This window comes from Dipodomys merriami, unplaced genomic scaffold (assembly GCF_024711535.1).
Source record: "Dipodomys merriami isolate MVZ:Mamm:240054 unplaced genomic scaffold, mDipMer1.0.p SCAF_26, whole genome shotgun sequence".
Classification (NCBI taxonomy): domain Eukaryota; kingdom Metazoa; phylum Chordata; class Mammalia; order Rodentia; family Heteromyidae; genus Dipodomys; species Dipodomys merriami.
The window spans coordinates 12878212-12897500 of NW_027204048.1; the positions used below are offsets into that span (position 1 = coordinate 12878212).

A 19289-nucleotide genomic window follows, 5' to 3' on the forward strand; every position below is an offset into this window, starting at 1 on the left:
ATTCACATATATAAATATAATGTCATTCATATATATATTTATATATTTCATAGTTCACCTCAAACAGACCACAGTTCACTAGGAAGTGATAATAAGTAGAAAAATCTCTTAAATTCTTAGGTTCCAGGAGAAGCAGAGTCTTGGGCAGTCTTTGGAAGTTTGAGTCAAAGAACCAACTATTGCCTTGATAGTCCTCAAGCCCTAGCATTTTTACATATATATAAGGTGATGTTGGGAGCAGTTTATAGCTCTATCACTCATTGAATCTAGTGATGCTCCCTGAATGTATTTGGAAGATGTAAGTCATCAGTGTAACATTCTAGTATATTATATAGCAGGTTGAAGATAACAAACTGTCAGTGGGCTTTGTAGCCTGTTCTTGTGGATGGGCTTTTGGCCTATGTTGTGAATGGGCCTTGTGTTGTAATAGCTGAGGTGTGTTTCCCTTCATGCTCTGGTTTTCTGGTGGGTTATTAGAGATAAGAGTATCATAGACTTTCCTGCTTGGGCTGGCTTTGAACTGTGATTGTCAGATCTCAGCCTTCTGAGTATCTAAGATTACAGGTATGAGCCACCAGCACCCAACTCTCCTTCTTTCCTTCCTTCCTTTTTCTTTTTCTTTCTTTCTCTTTCCTTCTTTCTTTTTCCTTTCTCTCTTTCCCTCCCTCCCTCCCTCCCTCCCTCCTTTCTTCCTTTCTTCCTTCCTTCCTTCCTTCCTTCCTTCCTTCCTTCCTTCCTTCCTTTGTTCTTTCCTTCCTTCCTTCCTTCTGAAAGTGGGACACGAACTCAGTATTTGATGATTTCATTCACTGGCAGGCACCCTTCCACCTGAGCCACGCCTCTGACCCCTACTCTACTGGTTAGAATGAGACTCTGCAGAAAAAGTTTGGATGGCACTCAAAGATCATATAGTCTAGATACAAGAATCACCTTTGCAGTATCTTTTCCTGTTCATTCAACATTAAAATGCATGTGTTTAAATTGAGTTAAAATAAGAAAATGTCTCATGATATTTGTACTCCGACAATTCCAAAGGATGAAGATATCATAAGCATGTATTCCAGATTTCCAGATCGATTTGAAGAAAGTCTGCCTTCTAGACCTCTCCCTCCCCCTCCCCTTCTCTTGTATCATGGTTTGAACTCTGGTCCTCAGGCTTGCTAAGCTAATACTTGACCATTTGAGCCACTTCTTCAATCTGACTCTTTGTTGTGTAATTGGAAATTCTCAGACTTTTCAGCCAGGGCTGTTTTTGAACCTTGATCTTCCAGATCTCAGCCTCCTGAATAGCTAGGATTACAGGTGTGAACCACTGATGCACAGCCAAGACAACTCTTTCTTACTTTTTTTTGGCAACAGTGGGGTTTGAATTCAGGGCCTTGTACCTCTAGGGAGGTGCTCTACCCCTTGAGACAAACCCTCAGCACCTTCTATTTTCAGTTACTTTTTGGATAGAGTTTTGAAATTCTGCACAGATCCACCTGAACCATGATTCTTTCATGTACACTTCCTGCTGTAGCTGGGATGACAGCTGTGCGCCAACACACCTGCTTACTGATTGAATAGAAGTCTCATGAATTCTTTTTGTCTGGGCTGGCCTAGAACTGCTGCCCTCTCAATCCCTTTTTAATTTTTTTTTAAGAAAGTGCTATTATAAAGGCGATGAATAGAGGAGTTATTGTTTCATAAGTCAGGTGATGAGTACATTTCTTTTTTTTTGGGGGGGTCCGGTCGTGGGGCCTGAACTCTGGGCCTGGGCGCTGTCCCTCAGCTCTTCAGCTCAAGGCTAGCGCTCTACCACTCGAGCCACAGCACCACTTCTAGCTTTTATTCTTTTTGCTTATGTGGTGCTGAGGAATTGAACCCAGGACCTCAGGCATGCAAGGCAAGCGCTCTACCACTGAGCCACCTTCCCAGCCCCCCAGTACATTTCTTTTTGAACAATGTCACCCTTCCCTCCCTCTCTCCTAGTGTCCACCCCATCCCTACCCACAAGTTGTACAGTTCACTTTCAACATAGTGTCTATCGAGTCCCACTGCTGCCTTTGTTCACCCTTTGTCCCTGTGTTTCTGTGAGACTGATTCTTAATGATCTAACCTTATAACATGTACCCAAAGCTTCATTATGTGAAACAATAATAGAATTGTGTGATAGGATGAAGGAAACTGGATGTGCCAGTCTGAAGCTCCTAATTTATCCCGTTAGGAGCTATATAACTGCGGTTGGAGGCGTGGCTCCATTGGTAGAGTGCTAGCCAATGATCAACAGTGGCAGGTACAGAGTTCAAGTCCTAGGCTTGGACCAAAAGAAAGAAAGGAAAAAAGAAAGAAAAAGCAAGCCAGCAAGCTGTATAACTGTTCAAGCCAGTCGCTGTAACCCATCTTAGTTTGCTTTTCTGTGCTAAGGAGAATAATTGAATGACACCAGGGGTGGTTTTACCCTACCCTGTCTTGGTGAACGAGCCTTCCTTTCTTCCTTCTTTCTCCCTTCTTCCGCCCCTCTCTTTTCCTTCTTTGTTGTCCAGTTTTCTCTCAGCTACCCCAAGTTTGGAGTGTGTGTCAGTCCCCTATTTGTGGGGAGGCCCCCTGGCATAGGAGAAGCCAGCCGGCCCTGTGGGCTGGATCCATGATCTGCAGACATGCGCGTGCCAGATTAGAGTTCCAGTCCTTTTCTCCTTCCCCTCCCTCCCTGTACTGTGTAAGCAGGAACTTTCTGCCCCTAGCTGGTTGCCTGCTGGCTCCTTCTGGCTCTTCATCAGCCCGCACTTCCCAACAAAGACCTTCACCAATTACCCTAATGATGGAAGATTCCGGCCCCAGGAACTGATGAGCTCATTATTGCAGCACTGAATCCCTTGGCTTCCCCGCCTCTGAGCAGCCAGTATTCTCATCCTTTGCTCTGTGTGTCTCTGCGGTGCTGGTGAGCGCAGGGCAGGGAGGGGCTGTGTCTGCCCACCTTGTAGCTCCTGGCTTCATTTTCCACAGTGTCCAGTGAGTACCACTGTTGCGTTTGTTCACCTTCCACCTCTCCCCCCATTTCTGGGTCCCCTCTTAGATTTCCCAAGACAGATCAATGAACAAACAAGACATAAAGAAAACAGAAAACAGCAACAAAGAAAAACCCTCTTGTTTCCATATCCTGGAGTTTATTTCTATTGACATTACTTTATAATCAGAGGCAAATAATGTCTTTGTGTTCCTCTCCTAACAGTCTCCCTCTTTGGTCTCTCTCTGTGTGAATGCTGGAGCATGTCTGGCTTTTGAGAGGCCCGGCTGTCCTTACCTGTGTTGCTGGATGTGAATGTTCTAGAATACATGCACAGTCCTTGTGAGAACCCATTGTTTCTGGTCCGTCTTTTGTGAGCTTCGCTGTTGGGCTCAGCAGGATAGTGTATTGGTTTGAACAAAGGAACGTCAGGTTGACCTAGTTCCTTTGGCTTCAAGTGTTCATGGAAATTCAGAGTGTAAAGCTCCATTCACTCGAGTACATTCCCGTGTGTGAGACTCCAGATCCAGTCTTTTCCATAAAGAGTTAACATTTCTGTTTTGAAAAGAATGTTCTGATGTTTTTCTAGACATTGTTCCTTTGTCCTTCTAATAAAGGGTTTCGTGAGTGGTTGGAAGTCACAGACTCAGTGTCAGAAATGGCTCTCAACGATGGTGACTCAGTTGAAAATGTAATGGTCTTAATAAGATGATTTCTTCGCGGTGTGTGTGTGTGTGTGTGTGTTTGTGTGTGTGTGTGTGTGTGTGTGTGTGTGTGTGCATACGCACCTCAGTACTGGGGCTTGAACTTGGGGCCTGGATGCTGTCGCTTAGCTTTTTCATTCGAGGCCGGTGCTCTATCATTTGAGTAGCAGCTCAAATTCTGGCTTTTCCCTGGTTAATTGTAGGTAAAAGTCTCACGAACTTTCCTGCCCAAGCTGGCTTTGAACTGTGAGTCTCGGATCTCAGCTTCATGAGAAGCTAGGATTACAAGTGTGAGCCACTGATGACTGGGAAGATGGTTTCCTTTGGTGGAGCGTTCAGTGCAAGTCCAGCCAACTCTCTGCCTAGAATTTTGGTTGCTTATAGTGTGGCACTTTAAGGTATTTTTATTTTTATTTTTTCTTGTTAGTCTGGAACAGATGGGATGGATATGACCTTCCAACTGAAAAGAAGAAGGCCGTGTTCCTTTGCGTGAAGACCGAAAGGTCCTCTGGTGGAGCTCTGTGTCTCGTGTGCTTTATCCCCACTCACGAGCCCCTTTTCTTTGCACCCAGACTAAGAAGGGAAGAGAACAGATGCACATGGCTGCTTTGAAACTCATCCTTCAGTTTCTCTCCTAACTTTAAGATGATAATATTTAGGATAAAACTTCAGTACCCAAAGAGAGTTAAAAATGATTTAAGGTAAATACTTTGGCCGCATCGTTGTTGTTGTTGTTGTTGTTGGTCATGAGGCTGGAGCTCAGGGGCCTGGGTACTGTCTTTGAGGTTTTTGCACTCAAGGCTAGCGCTCTACCACTTTGAGCCATGGCGCCATTTCCACCTTTTTGGTAGTTAATTGGAGATAAGCGTCTCATGGACTTTCCTGCCTGGGCTGGCTTTGAACCACAGTCTTCAAATATCAGCCTCCTAAATAGCCTTTTTTTTTTTTTGATGCTAGTCCTGGAGTTTGAACTCAGGATCGGGGCACTGTCCCTGAGCTTCTTTTGCTCAAAGCTAGCATGCTACCATTTGGGCCATAGCTTCACTTCTAGTTTTTTGTTTGTTTGTTTATTGGAGATAAGGATCTCATGGGCTTTTCTACCTGGGCTGGTTTTGAACGCGATTCTTGAATCTCAGCCTCTTGAGTAGCTAAGATTACAGGCATGAGCTACTGGTACTTGGTGGTTTTGTTGTTTTTATTTTAGCTGACTGTATCTTAGAGAGAGAGTCATGAAACACACTGACCCTTGTCCAAAGAAGTTGGAGACAGCCCTACCAGAGGGATACTTAGAGATAGCTTAGTTATTCTGCAGGATAGATGGTGGTGCTCGCTTTCCTTGTGGCAGGAAGGCTGGGACATGTCACTTGAGGAATGGGGTGTTTCCAGGATGAGCTCTAAGGCTCTTTGGCCTTGTGCAGTGCTCGTCTGTCAAGTTTGTCTTCTGGCTGTCCGTGATTTGGAATGAGCCTGATTGATAGATGCTGAAACACAGATGTTAATGCTATTATAATGCCATTGACTATCAGGTAATCTTGGGGAAATCTCTTGATTCTCCAATGAATGGCTTAGATCAGAGTATTTTTTTTTTAATTTAATTTTATTTTATTTGTGAACATACTGTACAGAGGAGTTACAATTACATGGGCAGGATAATGCGTACATTTCTTACCAAGCTTTTAAGCCTCCTCCTTTGTTTACCCTTCACATCCCTTCCCAGCCTCCCCCCTCCCCCCCCAATCCCAATCCTTCTCCTTCCCCCCACTTACCTCCTCCCCCCCCCCCCCCCCCGCAACCGACGTAAAGCTCGTTTTGGACATGACAACTTGTACTTCTCATTGTTGCAACAGGTCCACCTGTATCCTTAAACAACTGGTTTTTCCCCATCTCCTCCACAAGTTATACTGACATCAAATATAGTGAAAGCAGGGGTTATACTGTGGGGGAGGGACATACAAAGCAACAAAGAGATAATCTTATAAATGCGTTAGAAACACATGCATGAAAGAAAAAAACATTAAATACATCACGTTATCTGACCTTTTCCGCTTGACTCATACATATACTAGATATTACAAATAAGGGAAACCATGGGACCTATGTTTCTTTGGGCCTGGCTTACTTCACTTAATATAATTTTTTCCAAGTTTTTCCATTTCCTAACAAATGGGGCAATGTCATTCTTTCTGATGGAGGCATAGAATTCCATTGTGTATATATACCACATTTTCTTAGATCAGAGTAATTTTTAAGACTCCTTCTAGCTCACGTATTATATAGCTTCCCAGAACCCTTTCTAGAACCCTTGATATTAGTTTAATGTCAGGTGGGCATTTCAACAGGTCATTATAACCTCCTGTGTATAAGCTGGGATACTGTGATTATTTCACTGTGTTTGGTGATGTTGTTTTCCCCTTGGGGATATTGGGATTGAACTCAGGACCTTGGGCTTTTGGGCAGGTACTCTATCACCTGAGCCCCTCTTTTAGTCTTATTTTGTTCCACTTGTTTTTCAGATAGGGTCTTGTGGTTTTCCCAGGTTGGCCTTGGACTGTAATCTTCACATCTGTGCTTCTCAGGTGCATGCCACCACACCACACCTGGATGAGTGGTGGAGATGCACCTCTCACTAGCTTTTGGGCTGGCCTTAAACTGAAGTCCTCTCACCCTCTGCGTTCTGAGGAGCTGGGATTATAGGCATGAGCCAATACCTCTGACTCACGATTTTTGAAGGCCTGCTGTCTGGGCATGGTGATACACACTGTAATCTCAGCTACGCAGGAGGCTGAGATAGGAAGTTTTCAAATTTGAGGACAGACTTGACAACTTAGCAAGACCTTGTCTCTAAATAAATTCAAAAAGGCTAGAGATGTAACTCCGTGGTAGTGCTCTCGTCTAGTAGATCCTGGATTCAGTCCCTAGTACTTGGGAATGAAGAAAGAAAAGAAAGGAAGGAGGGAGGGAGGAAGGCAGTGAGTAAAGGAGTGAGGGAAAAAAGGATGGCTGTTCCCTTTGGGATTTTATGGTACATTTTTCTATAGCTATAATGCATAAGAATTCACCAGCTACGTTCACATGCCTGTTTTTAAGGGGATATTGCTTAGCTTAGGAATGAGCTAGCTTGTCGAATCCTCCACCAGATGAACTGCTATTAGAACGTGAGGTTTGGTTCCACTGCAGTTCTTCTCCCATGAGCCCTTCTATATGGCTCTCTTTCATGAATGTATTGGTAAGTCCTTCACCTGGGGCTGACACTAGATGACTTTTGGTCAAAAGCGTTAAGTTAAAACAACTTTCTCGAACTTCTGATCGCCCAGTTCTTTTTCAAGTTTTGAATTGACAAAGGATTTGGCAGTTTTATCCTTTACTCCAGAGAGCTTGGCAGAAATGAATCAAGACAGTATAATGTCCAGTTTTGCATATTAGGCTTGCCTCTTGCAAGGAAATGATCGAATCAGTTCTCTTACTTATACAATGAGAATACATATGTCTAGCTTATAAGGAGGAACAAAAAAAAAACCCCATAAGTTCATGTGAAGCTATGAAATGTAAAATAGGCTCTCATGCTAGCTAGCAAACATGCAAACACACACAAAATCATCCTTTGAGAAAATCTCCAAGAGATCTGTTTCTTCCTTAACATGTCACTAAGTAACCCATCGCATGAAACATGAATTTAGGTGTTGTCAAGGGTCCCAGGTGGGATTCAGGCTCAGTATGACCCAGTAGAACTTTTGTTTCCCAGCTCTGATCACGATTAGGAAGTAGGTCCTAGTTTAACATAGTGACTCATGTCTGTGATCCCAATACTCAGGAGGCTAAGACAGGAGGATTGCCAAGTTCAAAGCCAGCCAGAGTTACATAGTGATGTTGTCTCGCCACCTCCGCTTTTCCCCCACCAAGAGAGAAAAGAAAAGAAAAGAAAATGGAAAACACTTGTGGGTTGTTTATCACTATGCTGAATCCAGACCTTGTTTTGCCAAGAGACCCAAGGTTGGGTATGTCCTAGTTACAAGCTGAGTTTGGTAGCAAAAAGTAATTGCCTAAACTCATAAGTAATCTTTTAGTTAAGTGGTAGAATGAAAATGAACTCCAGACCAATTTCTGCTATACATACGTTAGCCACTAGACCCCACCCCCACCCCAGAGTTCTTCATTGTCTCCATTCTGAAACTTTGAAAGGACAGAGAGCAGAGATACATATCGGGCCTATAGAACAGTTTTATGAACAATGGGTTTCACACCCACTAGCCTGGCATACCACGGTTAATTATCCATTCATCAAGCATAGCTAAGTTTTGTACACCTTACATCAGTAAGAGAGAACATTTTGCCAGAGGTTTCTAGAAAGGGTGAGTCAAATGGAGGATATTTGTAGGGTTTTAGGGCTCTTGGCTGCATCCCTGGAAGGTTTATCTCCCAAGATAATGAAATGGTTGGGGGCTGGGAAGGTGGCTCAGTGGTATTATGCTTGCCTTGCATGCATGAGGCCCTGGATTTGATTCCTTAGCACCGCATAAGCAGAAAAAGCAGGAAGTGGCACCGTGGCTCAAGTGGTAGGGCACTAGCCTTGAGCTGAAGAGCTGGGGACAGCGCCCAGGCCCAGAGTTCAGGCTCCATGACCAGCAAAAAAAATAAAATTAAAAAAAAATTTAAAAAAAGAAAGAAATGGTTGGGATTGAGTGGAATTCAACTATGCCAGAATAGCTGTGGACTGGGAGCTCAGGAAGAGAAAGGTCTGGAACGTATGCGCGCGCGCGCGCACACACACACACACACACACACACACACACACACACACACACACACACACACACACACACACACACACACACACACACACACACACACTCCTAAAAACCAAACTGTCCTTTGGGAATCAGCTTGTGTTTGCAGTTGCAACATGGAAATTTCTGGAAGGTCAGTCAAGAAATTGTAGGGAACTATTCTGCTGAGTGTATGGGAAGGAGGGGGACTTGCTCATTTGTTTGGTGTAGTTGCTGATTGAAGGGATCTTCAGCTTGCTGTGGTTTGACTTGGGGGTTCCTCAGCATCTACAGTGTCTGTACTCACTTTGGGGTCTACCTGTGTGTTTGTGTGAATCTTGTGAGAGCCAGGGCCTTGCCTTGATTGTATACTTCTGAGTCTAGCCATAGGGTTGAACCCATGACCTCCACCCTCTGCCTGGGTCTCTGTAGCTCAGCTGGCCATGCAGAGCAGTTCAGGGCTGCTTAGAATTCATTAGTTAGGGAGCCACAGGTGACTGGGCTGGTGACCTGCGACCTGGTTTTCCTGTGACCTTGGGAGAGATTCCAGCACTCAGTTTTCTTGGCTCCACCTGCAACGCCCGGAGCCTGGCTCTCCTGGATTCTGTGAGCCACTTGATAGCCTGGCAAGAAATTCCTTTTCTGCATAACTAGCTGAACTGCTTTCTCTCATTCCAACCATGATTGTTACAGGACTATAGTAGGGCTGACTTCCTCTGCTCTTCCCCCTTCTCTCCCCCCTCCCAGCCATGAATCAAATAATTCCTTATGGTAACACTGATTGATTGATTGATTGATTGATTGATTTTTGCCAGTCCTGGGGTTTGAACTCTGGGCCTGGGTGCTGTCCCAGAGCTTACTTTGCTCAAGGCTAGCACTTTACCACTTGAGCCAGCACGCCACTTCCAGCTTTTTCTGTTTATGTGGTACTGAGGAATTGAACCCAGGGCTTCATGCATGTGAGGCAAGCACTCTACCACTAAGCCTCATTTCCAGCCCTCCTTATGGTAACTTTTAAAATCTAGAATGAGCTTAATTTTTAAATATATGGGCACTTACGACAACCCAGTGGAAGGAGAAGAATCTTAGTAAGTGCTTGGTCTGGATAGATAAGTAGCAAGGGCCCGGCCTGGGTGGCAGCATTGGGTAGAGGGCTTTGGAGTCAGGTGTTAGGACCTGGGCCACGGTGGAATGAGATCTTTCTTATTAGCTTAACATATGATGAGGATGCCACAGAGCTGCCTGGCAGAGGGGAGCCTTTAGTGAAGAGAAAAGGATGATTTCTTCCTTCCTTCCTTCCTTCCTTCCTTCCTTCCTTCCTTCCTTCCTTCCTTCCTTCCTTCCTTCCTTCCTTTCTTTTTCTTTCTTTCTTTCTTTCTTTCTTTCTTTCTTTCTTTCTTTCTTTCTTTCTTTCTTTCTTTCTTTCTTTCTTTCTCTCTTTCTCTCTTTCTCTCTTTCTCTCTTTCTATCTCTCTTTCTCTCTTTCTCTCTTTTTTGTCTGTCATTAGGCTTGAACTCAGGGCCTGGGCCCTGTCCCTGAGAGATTTTGCTCAAGGCTAGCACTCTGTCACTTTGAACCACAGCTCTACTTCCAGTTTTCTGGTGGTTCGTTGGAGATAAGGGTCTCACAGCCTTTCCTGCTTGGGCTGGCTTTGAACAAAAATCCTGACATCTTGGCCTCCCAAGTAGTTAGGATTATAGGCCTGAGCCATCAGTGCCTGACAGGAAAAGATGATTTCTAAATGGATTGTATTAGCACATATTCTGCTCTTCAAAGGAGCGGGGAAAGTTGAGGCTAGACCCAGATCTGGATACCCTAACAGATTATGTGATCTGGGGCACATTGGGCCTTCGTATATACTGAGACTGTGTCCCACTGATCCTTTCCTCCCTCCCTCCCTCCCTCCCTCCCTCCCTTCCTTCCTTCCTTCCATCCTTCCTTCCTTCCTTCCTTCCTTCCTTCCTTCCTTCCTTCCTTCCTTCCTTCCTTCCTTCCTTCCTTCCTGTCTCCCTTTCTTCCTTCCCTGTCTGTCTGTCTACCTATCTCTTTATGTTCCTACCCATCTACTACAATTCTTTTGTCTCGCTGTATTTTAATCAGATCACTGTTACATTTTGTAATTTATGAGATATAGTACCTTTAAATGGGGAGTTTTAAAAAAATTGACAAAGGAGGAGCTTAGTAAGCATCTTACTCATTAAAAATAAAATAATTAGGCCTCTGCGCCTTTCTGTCAGTGCTCCAATTTGATTAGAATGCCAGAGTTAACCATTTCAACTCTTGCTGGTTTTAATAGCCTTGTATTTGCTGCAAATGGAGGACCTTCTGTTACTCTACCTTCCTCTCATTTTCTAAAAGACTTCTTTTTCATCTCTCCTGTTGATCACTTTATAATTTAAAATAATGTTACATGCTTCCATTTCTTAGTTCTTCAATGTGAGATTGTTTTGTAAGATGATGATATTGATCCTTTCACTCTCCTTCTCCCTTCCTTCCACCCTCCAACTTTTGCTAACAAGTTTTTCTAGCATCTTGGCATCATCACAGTTTTAAAGTTTGTATTTTGCTCTCTAACTATATGATACCACTCCAACTTTGTCTAGAGATTGTTTCTGGAATGATGAAAACCAGCAGTGGCAGTTGCAATACTCATGCTATGTGACAGCTACTGCATCTCAACATTAGAAGTGTGTTTTTTAATTCACACTCATGGGAGGGCTTTCTGTATAAGAGAGGCCCATTGCGTTCTCTCTCTCTCTCTCTCTCTCTCTCTCTCTCTCTTTCACACACACACACACACACACACACACACACACACACACACACACACACACTATCTTAAGCAGGGCTTGTAAAGCTACTGGGTGGAACCTGTTTTGTAACCCATAGCTGATTAAAGAGATACATGTTTTGGAGAAAGTTCTAGATTGCTGTGACATCTGAATTCAGGGCCTTAAAGATAAGCACTGGGAGATGGTAAGGGTTCCTTAGTGTTGGACTTTGCTAGTGTCAGACCCAGGCCTGGGGAATGAAGGTGGTGGTTGGAGCATCCTGGGACCTCAGTTGGATAGTACAGTGACAGAACAAATCCTAGATTCATACTTCCAGCTGACCAGATGGGCCGCACATGAGAGAGAGCTGGAATGGGGGTGAGGCCCTTAGATGACTGGGGAAGCCACAGCAGCAGAAGGCTGGGTGACCAATCAGGGAGCTGATTGGTCATCTCTACTGCTGGATGACCAATCAGGGAGCTGCCATTCAGAGGAGCTTCTTCCCATTGGGAGAGACCTTTGTACACAGTTGCCATGACCAGACATGAACAGCCACAGCCCAGTCTTCCCTTACTCTTTCTCACCCAGATGTTGATCTGTGGGAGAAGTAGACAGCAAACCGAGGGACATAGAAGATTGCAGCAGCTACCTCACCCTTCCTTCTGCAGGCCTGTTTGCTGCTACTGTGAGATGCTGGTGGCAGGGAGAGAAGCTGAATTCAATTAAGTCCCAAGTTTTCACAAAGATACAGATCTGGACGTTTTCTTTACTGATTTCGTTATGATTGGACTTGTCCCCTTCTATAGCTTAAAAGAAACAGATACATCAAGGGCCTGGCCCAAAGTAGTGTCTAGGAAAAGCAGAAACATCTGAGGCTACAAAGCAGCCTTGAACAAAATGGTAGGGAAAAGAACAAAGAACAAAAGAACCCAAGTTCCTCTTGTGTAGGGTGGAGCACAGCTTACTACTGGGGCGGGAGGAATGAGGGTGAGGAGAAAATGGAATCTCATGTCACTCAAAGGAGGACTGTGTTGATCAGCAAATCAAGGGTATTCTAGTCTTTATTATTTATACTATATTGAAATTTTCCTATGGATTCTGAATGACCTTTTTTTTTATCTTTGTGGGCAAGAGAAAATGTTTAATCTCATATGTTATCTTGCTGCTTTTTAAAATATAGCTTTGTTAAGATGTCATAGATCTAAATATGTATATATATTAATGCACTTGCGTACAGTTCAGTGGGTATGAGTGAATTCATAGATGTGTACAAATGCCACTAGCATCAATTGTACATCACCCCCCCCCCCAAAGGGAACTTTCTAATCACAAGATGTCACTCTCCATCTCCCTACAATAACCTTGGCCCTAGACTTACCTATTCTGGTCATTCAAATAAAGGTGATTCTTTGTGACTGGCTTCTTTCATTTGGCAGAAGGAGGTGAGTGATGTAATGTCTTTGGAGAAGTTTCACAATCAATACATCTATAGAGTATTCTTAGGATTTGACTATCCTTTCCAGATGACTTAAATTCAAGCATCTCATACGCAAAAGACTGAAACACGGGTACCAGTCTTGCTGAAAAATCATTTTGTGAAACACCCTGTGTAATAATACAAGCTTCACCTGTAAGTAGATAAAGTAGATATGTCTTTACTCTTTTTTTTTTTTTTTTTTGGTCGGTCGTGGGGCTTGAACTCTGGGCTTGGGCGCTGTCCCTCAGCTCTTCAGCTCACTCAAGGCAAGCGCTCTACCGCTTGAGCCACATCACCACTTCCAGTTTTCTGGCAGTTTATTGGCGAGAAGAGTCTCACAGACTTTCCTGCGTGCGCTGGCTTTGAGCCATGATCCTCAGATCTCAGCCTCCTGAGTAGCTAGAATTACAGGCGAGAACCACCGGCAGCCAGCTAGGCCAGAGTTTTAATAACTATAAGGTCACATGCAAGCATAGTCTGAGGGAAAATGCACGGTAATTTTGAAGTCTGTGTGTTCTGGTCTACATCATCCCTGTGGAGTTTGCACAGATCTAATGTAGGACAGACTGACTGACTTGTGGACAGCCCCTCTGGAGTGGGGTGGAGGGGGGAATGCCCAAGATACTCTTTCATTTTGTTTGTTGCTCAGGCATTTTAGAATAGCCTCAGTTTTCTGTTTGATCTCATATTTCTGCTTTGGCAGTTAGATTCAAGGTTCCTCCTCTCTTTTTGTTACAATTATGGTCAGTAAGTATAACTTGAATGTAGGGAAATCCTAGATTGTAGTTTAGATTTTTTTTTTTCTTTTTCTGGTTGTTTGGAGGTTTTGGGACGGGGCCTCTCTTTGTAGCCCAGGTTGGCCTTCAACTTGGGATCTTCCTGCCTCTCAGCCTTCTGAATGCTGGGGTTCCAGCGGTGCTACATCATACCCAGCTTTCTGTTAGCACAGTTTTGAAAACCAGAATCGTGCATGGAACCACCATGCAAGATCGGATGTAGAATATTTTCCCTTTTGAAAATTCCCTGCTTTCTTTTCCCAGTCAACATCTTCTCTCCACGTCCCCACCCAAGCAATCACTATTTTGATTTCTGTCTCCACAGATGATCACATCTATCCACGAACTTGAAGCAAGGGAAAACACACAGCATCTGCTTTCTTTTGCTCAACGTAGTGTTCCTGGATTTTGTACTGTTGTTTTTGCATTCATAGTTTGCTCCTTTTTAATGGATGGACATATTCCATTGTTTACATATGCTACATTATATAATCACTTTATTACATTTAAAATACATGTTTTCATTTTAGAATAGCATACACACATATATGTAACAAAACCACAAGACTAGAGCATGAAAATCCCATATACTCCATCTGCATGGAAATCCCATATACTCCATCCACACTGAGTTTCTCCTGTCATTCAGACCTTACAAGTGAATGGTAGTGCATCACATATTGGACACCTTATTGCTAGCTACTTCTTACTTATTGTCTCTTTTCTGTCCACCAGCCCATCCAGGATGCCTCATTACATTTAGCTGACAGGTCTGCTTATACTTCTCTGAACTGTAGTGGTGGTTTCTCAGACTTCTCTTGTTTTTTGATGACTTAACAGATTTGAGGAGCGTTCGTTGGGTGTTTGGGATGATGCATTGCACCTGGCATTTCATTAAACTTTCCCCATGGAACATTAGACTGTTATTGTGGGTTCAGAGTAGGGAGACCACAGAGGTAAAGTGCAATTCCCAAGCCCTGTCAGCACAGGCATGTGCTATTGACACGGCTGAGCGCTGACTCTGACCTCTGTCATCTGGTGGATGTTGTGTTTGTCAGGTTTATCCCCTGGAAAGTTACTTCTGTCCCTTCTGCATGGTCTTTTGGAAGGAAGTCACTGTGTGTGGCTCTCATTGAAAGAGTAGGGAAGTGAAAATTAAGTAGCTCCATAAATTATGTGGAATATTCCTGTAGATAAGGTTTATATTTAATTTTTAAAGCAACTGATGGTTTCTTAAGATTGATCATACCATTTTCTTTTTTCTTTTTTGTCAGTTGTGGGGCTTGAACTAAGGGCCTGGGTGCTGTCCCTGAGTTTTTTTCCCGCTCAAGGCTAGTACTCTACCACTTCGAGCCATGGTGCCACTTTCAGTTTTATGGTGGTTAATTGGAGATTTAGAGTCTCACAGACTTTCCTGCCTGGGCTGGCTTGAAACCATGATTCTCAGACCTCAGCCTCCTGAGAACCTAGGATTACAGGCATGAGCCACCAGTATGCCCAGCTCAATCATACTATTTTCTACCCACATGAAAGTGTCTAAAAGTCTAAGTGTACCTCATTCTCATCAACATTTGGTACTATCAGCTTTTAAATTTTCACTGTTCTAGTTGGTATGAAATAATAGCTCACTATGGCTTTACTTTATATTCATGATGATGAATTGTGTTGAGTACCTTTTCATATGGCTACCGGGTATGTCTTTAGTTTATTATTATTATTATTAATTCATCATGAGGTGAGGAATTATTTGAATATAGTTTCTTGGTTCAATATATTCAAGAAAATATTTTCTCCTAGTCTGTGGCAAGCCTACTGATGTGATAAATCATGTCTTTTGCTGAGCTGATTTAAGATTTTAGGGAAAAGATTCAGGGGTCCAATGGAGGGAGCAAATGGATGCCATGTTATATGGAATGGTGTGAATGTTTAGTGATTCTAACACTTTAAAAGTTTTTTTTTTCAAGATTAAGTGTTGTTTTGGTAGATACAAAGGGCCATCACAACATTTTTTTTCCCAGGCATATTTTAGTGGATTAAAAGAAAATCACCATAGTTCAAGACTTCCCAATGTAGCACCGACTGTGTGTGTGGTTGGGTGTGAAGGTTCCAGACCTGTGTGAGTCTTTTCAGATGCCATCTACCAGTGTGTGGTGGAAGCCCAGTGTGAGGAAGGAAGGTCGATGCTCTGTTCTTTTCTAGTCCTGCAGCCTCCTTTTCCACAATGCTTTGGCGTAGCCATAGTTGTGAGAGGTGATACACGTTGTGTGTGGATTAAGTCCATGGGCACCAAGGATCCCAGCCTGAGAACCGTCACTACTGCACCTGCTCGGATGCATTCCCCAGAGTCTTCTCCTAGGAGAAGACATCAGGTTTCTTCTGTTCATCTGGGACCACCCGTGTTGCCTTTTCTAATTGCCCTTCCTCCTCTCGTTTCAGGTAAACCTCTTCGTGTTACTCTCTGTGGTCTGCGTCCTGCTAAATCTCGCGGGATTCATCCTGGGATGTCAAGGGGCACAGTTTGTGTCCAGCGTACCCAGGTGTGATCTGGTAAGCAGCCCTAAACATCATTAGGCCTGGGATTGGAGCCAGGCTTGGCTGCGTTCCTTGTGATATCCATTTGTGGCACCTCCAGCCGTCCCGCAGTCTTGAAGTGGATAAAAGGAGGTAGGAAAACAAAGCTGAGAGCTGTTTTCTGAGGCTTTTCGCTTGATTGTGAGGGAGTGTGGCTCCCCCAGAACCCAGAGCCACACTGGTCAGTGACTGAATGAGTAGATGGGTCCCGCGTCTCCACGGCCAGTCTGTCTACCTGAAGACAAAAGAAAAGAATGTTACCAGAATTCAGGCCAACCCCTTTTACCTAAGGAAAAGCCGGGCACTGGTGGCTCATGCCTATAATCCTAGCCACTCAGGAGGCTGAGATCTGAGGATCGCTGTTCAAAGCTAGCCTGGACAGGAAGAGTCCATGAGACTTGTATTTTCAGTTAACCACCAGAAACCTGGAAGTGGAGCTATGGCTCAATGTGGTAGAGGATTAGCCTTAAATGAAAGAGCTCAGAGATAGCACCCAGGCCCTGAGTTCAAGTCCCAAGACTGACTAAATACATAACGAAACCTAAGGAAGCCAAGTTGTATGTCAGCGTCTGGAGATTTTCTGACCTTGGAAGATAAGTATGGTGTTTATTCCATTCATTACACAGTGTGTCAGTGGAGTCTGGGATACAACACTATAATCAAGACTTTTGGTTGTCAGAACTGTGGCTATGATGTTGTAGACCTGTAGCTTCTCTAAGATAAAAAAAAAAATGAGGCCCAGTACTATCAAAAACCAAAATTAAATTGTGGCAAAATGCATGTAAATTGACCATCCTCACCCTTTTGCGTGTACACTTCAGAGCAATATGTTCATTCAGATGGTTGTGGAAACAGTCTTCAGAACTTTTCATTTCATAAAACAGGAACAACATTTAGCAACCGTTCCTCATCTCCCTGTGCCCAGCAATCCCCAGCAACTATCATTCCACTTTCCATTGATATGAATTCAGATACTTTTTTTTTTTTGTCAGTTGTGGGGCTTGAACTCTGGACCTGGGCACTGTCCCTCAGATCTTCAGCTCAAGGCAAGCACTCTACCACTTGAGCCACAACGCCACTTCCAGTTTTCTGGTGGTTTATTGGAGATAAGAGTCTCATGGACTTTCCTGCCCAGGCTGGCTTTGAACCATGATCCTCAGATCTCAGCCTCCTGAGTAGCTAGAATTACAGGCCCCAGCCACTGGTGACTGGCTTGAATTCAGATACTTTTATGTACCTCCCATAAGTGGAATCAGATAGTGTTTACCTTCCTGTGAGTGACTTACTTCACTTAGTATAATGTCCTCCAGGTGTGTGCGTGTTGTAGCTGTGTCAGAATCTCCTTCATTTTAAAGGCTGGATAATACTCCATTGTTTGTCAGCATGACATATTTTGTTTATCCATTCATCTGAGGATGGGCCTTGGGGCTGTTCCCACATTCTGTCTATTGTGTACAAAGCTGCTTCAAGCTTGAGTGGACAAATGTCTCTTCTTTATCCTGCTGTCGGTTCTAATACGTAGAAGTGGAGTCGTTAGTGACAGCTGAACTTTTACAAAAGAACTTCTTAGTAACAAACATCTCCCTTAGGATGAAGCAAAAGGAATGGAGTCCAGAAATTGTTTTCATTCTCCTCTATCTGGAATTTCATCCATAGTAATCTCACCCTATTAAAGCCAGCAGAAAGAGAGCCAATAAGAATGCTTTGTTTTCTAGCAAAGGTCAAGCCCTTCCAATACCATCCATGACCTTTCCAAGCATAAAAATGGGAGGGACTCACTATAACCTTTTATTCTTTCTCATAATTCTTCATTTTAAAAAAACAATGTCATTCTATTGCTTCTTAACCCGTAAGCTGTGAGATCGCAGAGCAGTTGTGTGGGTTATTGTTTCTGTTTTCTTTCTGGGACTGGGGCTTGAACTCAGGGCCTAGGTGTTGTTCCCTGAGCTTCTTTTGCTCGATGTTAGCACTTTACTACTTGAGCCACAGCTCCACTTCTGGCATTTTTGGTAAGTTATTGGAGATAAGAGTCTCATGGAATTTCCTGCCCCCAAATGGGTTCAAACTGCAATCCTCATGTCTCCATGTCCTGAGTAGCTAGGATTACAGGTGTGAGCCACCAGCACCCATGTGGTTTTTAAAAACCCTTCAGGGCTGTGTGAATGGCTCCCATCCCCCATCCCGCCTTTGCCCTGCATTAGCTCATACTCCCAGCCATTTAAAATGGCCAGCTAGTTCCTTTATTAAAGGGTTTCAGCTCATATTTCTATCAGCTCCCTTCACCCGCAGAGGGGAGAGAGGAAGAGTGTATAGCCAGTCTCATGAGCTAAAGTGACAGCTCATAGTCGTTGTACTTAGCTTGAAGCTTCCCCGATGGCTAAAGATGGCACTGGCAACTTTAGTGCGTTTTCCCAAAGCCCTCTGGAACATTCTAAAGTGCAGCTAGGGTCGAAACCCATAGTGGTAGGGCGTGGCGGGAGGAAGATGAGGATGTGACGGATCTGGTGATAGTATGGATGTGGAGAGGTGGATGGTTATCTTTTGGGGTGAGTTCGAGAATCACTTCAAGGGACTGAAGATACTAATGCTTGGGAATGTTGTGCGGAGAGGGGATTTCAAGTGGAGGTGAAGGGGTTTGGACTGGCCAGGAGCAGGTGCGGGCTCAGAGGGACAGGAACACAAGCACACTTTTGCCTACAGTCCTTTTGCAAAGAGCCTCGGGGCTTCCTTGTATCGAGTGGGCCCAGTATTTGGCATTCCAGATCCTTTGTATAATGATTAAACTGTCAAATAATCTCGTCTAAAGGGATTAGCTTTCATTCACCTGGGACTGTTGCTGTCAGTGCTGGCTCAGCTTGAAGATTCCACATAGCAGGGGCTGGGAAGGTGGCTCAGTGGTAGAGCGCTTGCCTTGCATGCTCGAGGCCCTGGGTTCGATTCTCAGCACCACATAAGCAAAAAGAAAAAAGCTGGAAGTAGCGCTGTGGCTCTAGTGGTAGAGCGCTAGCCTTGAGCTGAAGAGCTGAGGGACAGTACCCAGGCCCAGAGTTCAGGACCCAGGACCGGAACAACAACAAAAAAAGATTCCACATAGCAGACATTTCTGGGGTCTTGAATGTCGTGCTGGGCTTGTGTACAGTCCACAGCAGCTGGTGATCTCTTTGCACTAAACGTATGGTGCCAAGAATGGCTTGTGTGGGAAGATGACACCTAGTATTACCCGAGGGAAGTAGAGGCCTC

The 19289-nt window shown here is 44.0% G+C and overlaps 1 protein-coding gene across 1 annotated transcript in view; it reads left to right on the forward strand.

Annotated features, from left to right (window-relative positions):
- Entrep1 (endosomal transmembrane epsin interactor 1) overlaps window positions 1-19289 on the forward strand; it is a 58976-nt gene that overhangs the window by 17615 nt on the left and 22072 nt on the right. Inside the window, exon 3 of the mRNA XM_070035704.1 lies at window positions 15915-16025. Within this exon, the coding sequence (XP_069891805.1) occupies window positions 15915-16025 (111 nt within the window). The remainder of the gene's footprint in view (window positions 1-15914; window positions 16026-19289) is intronic.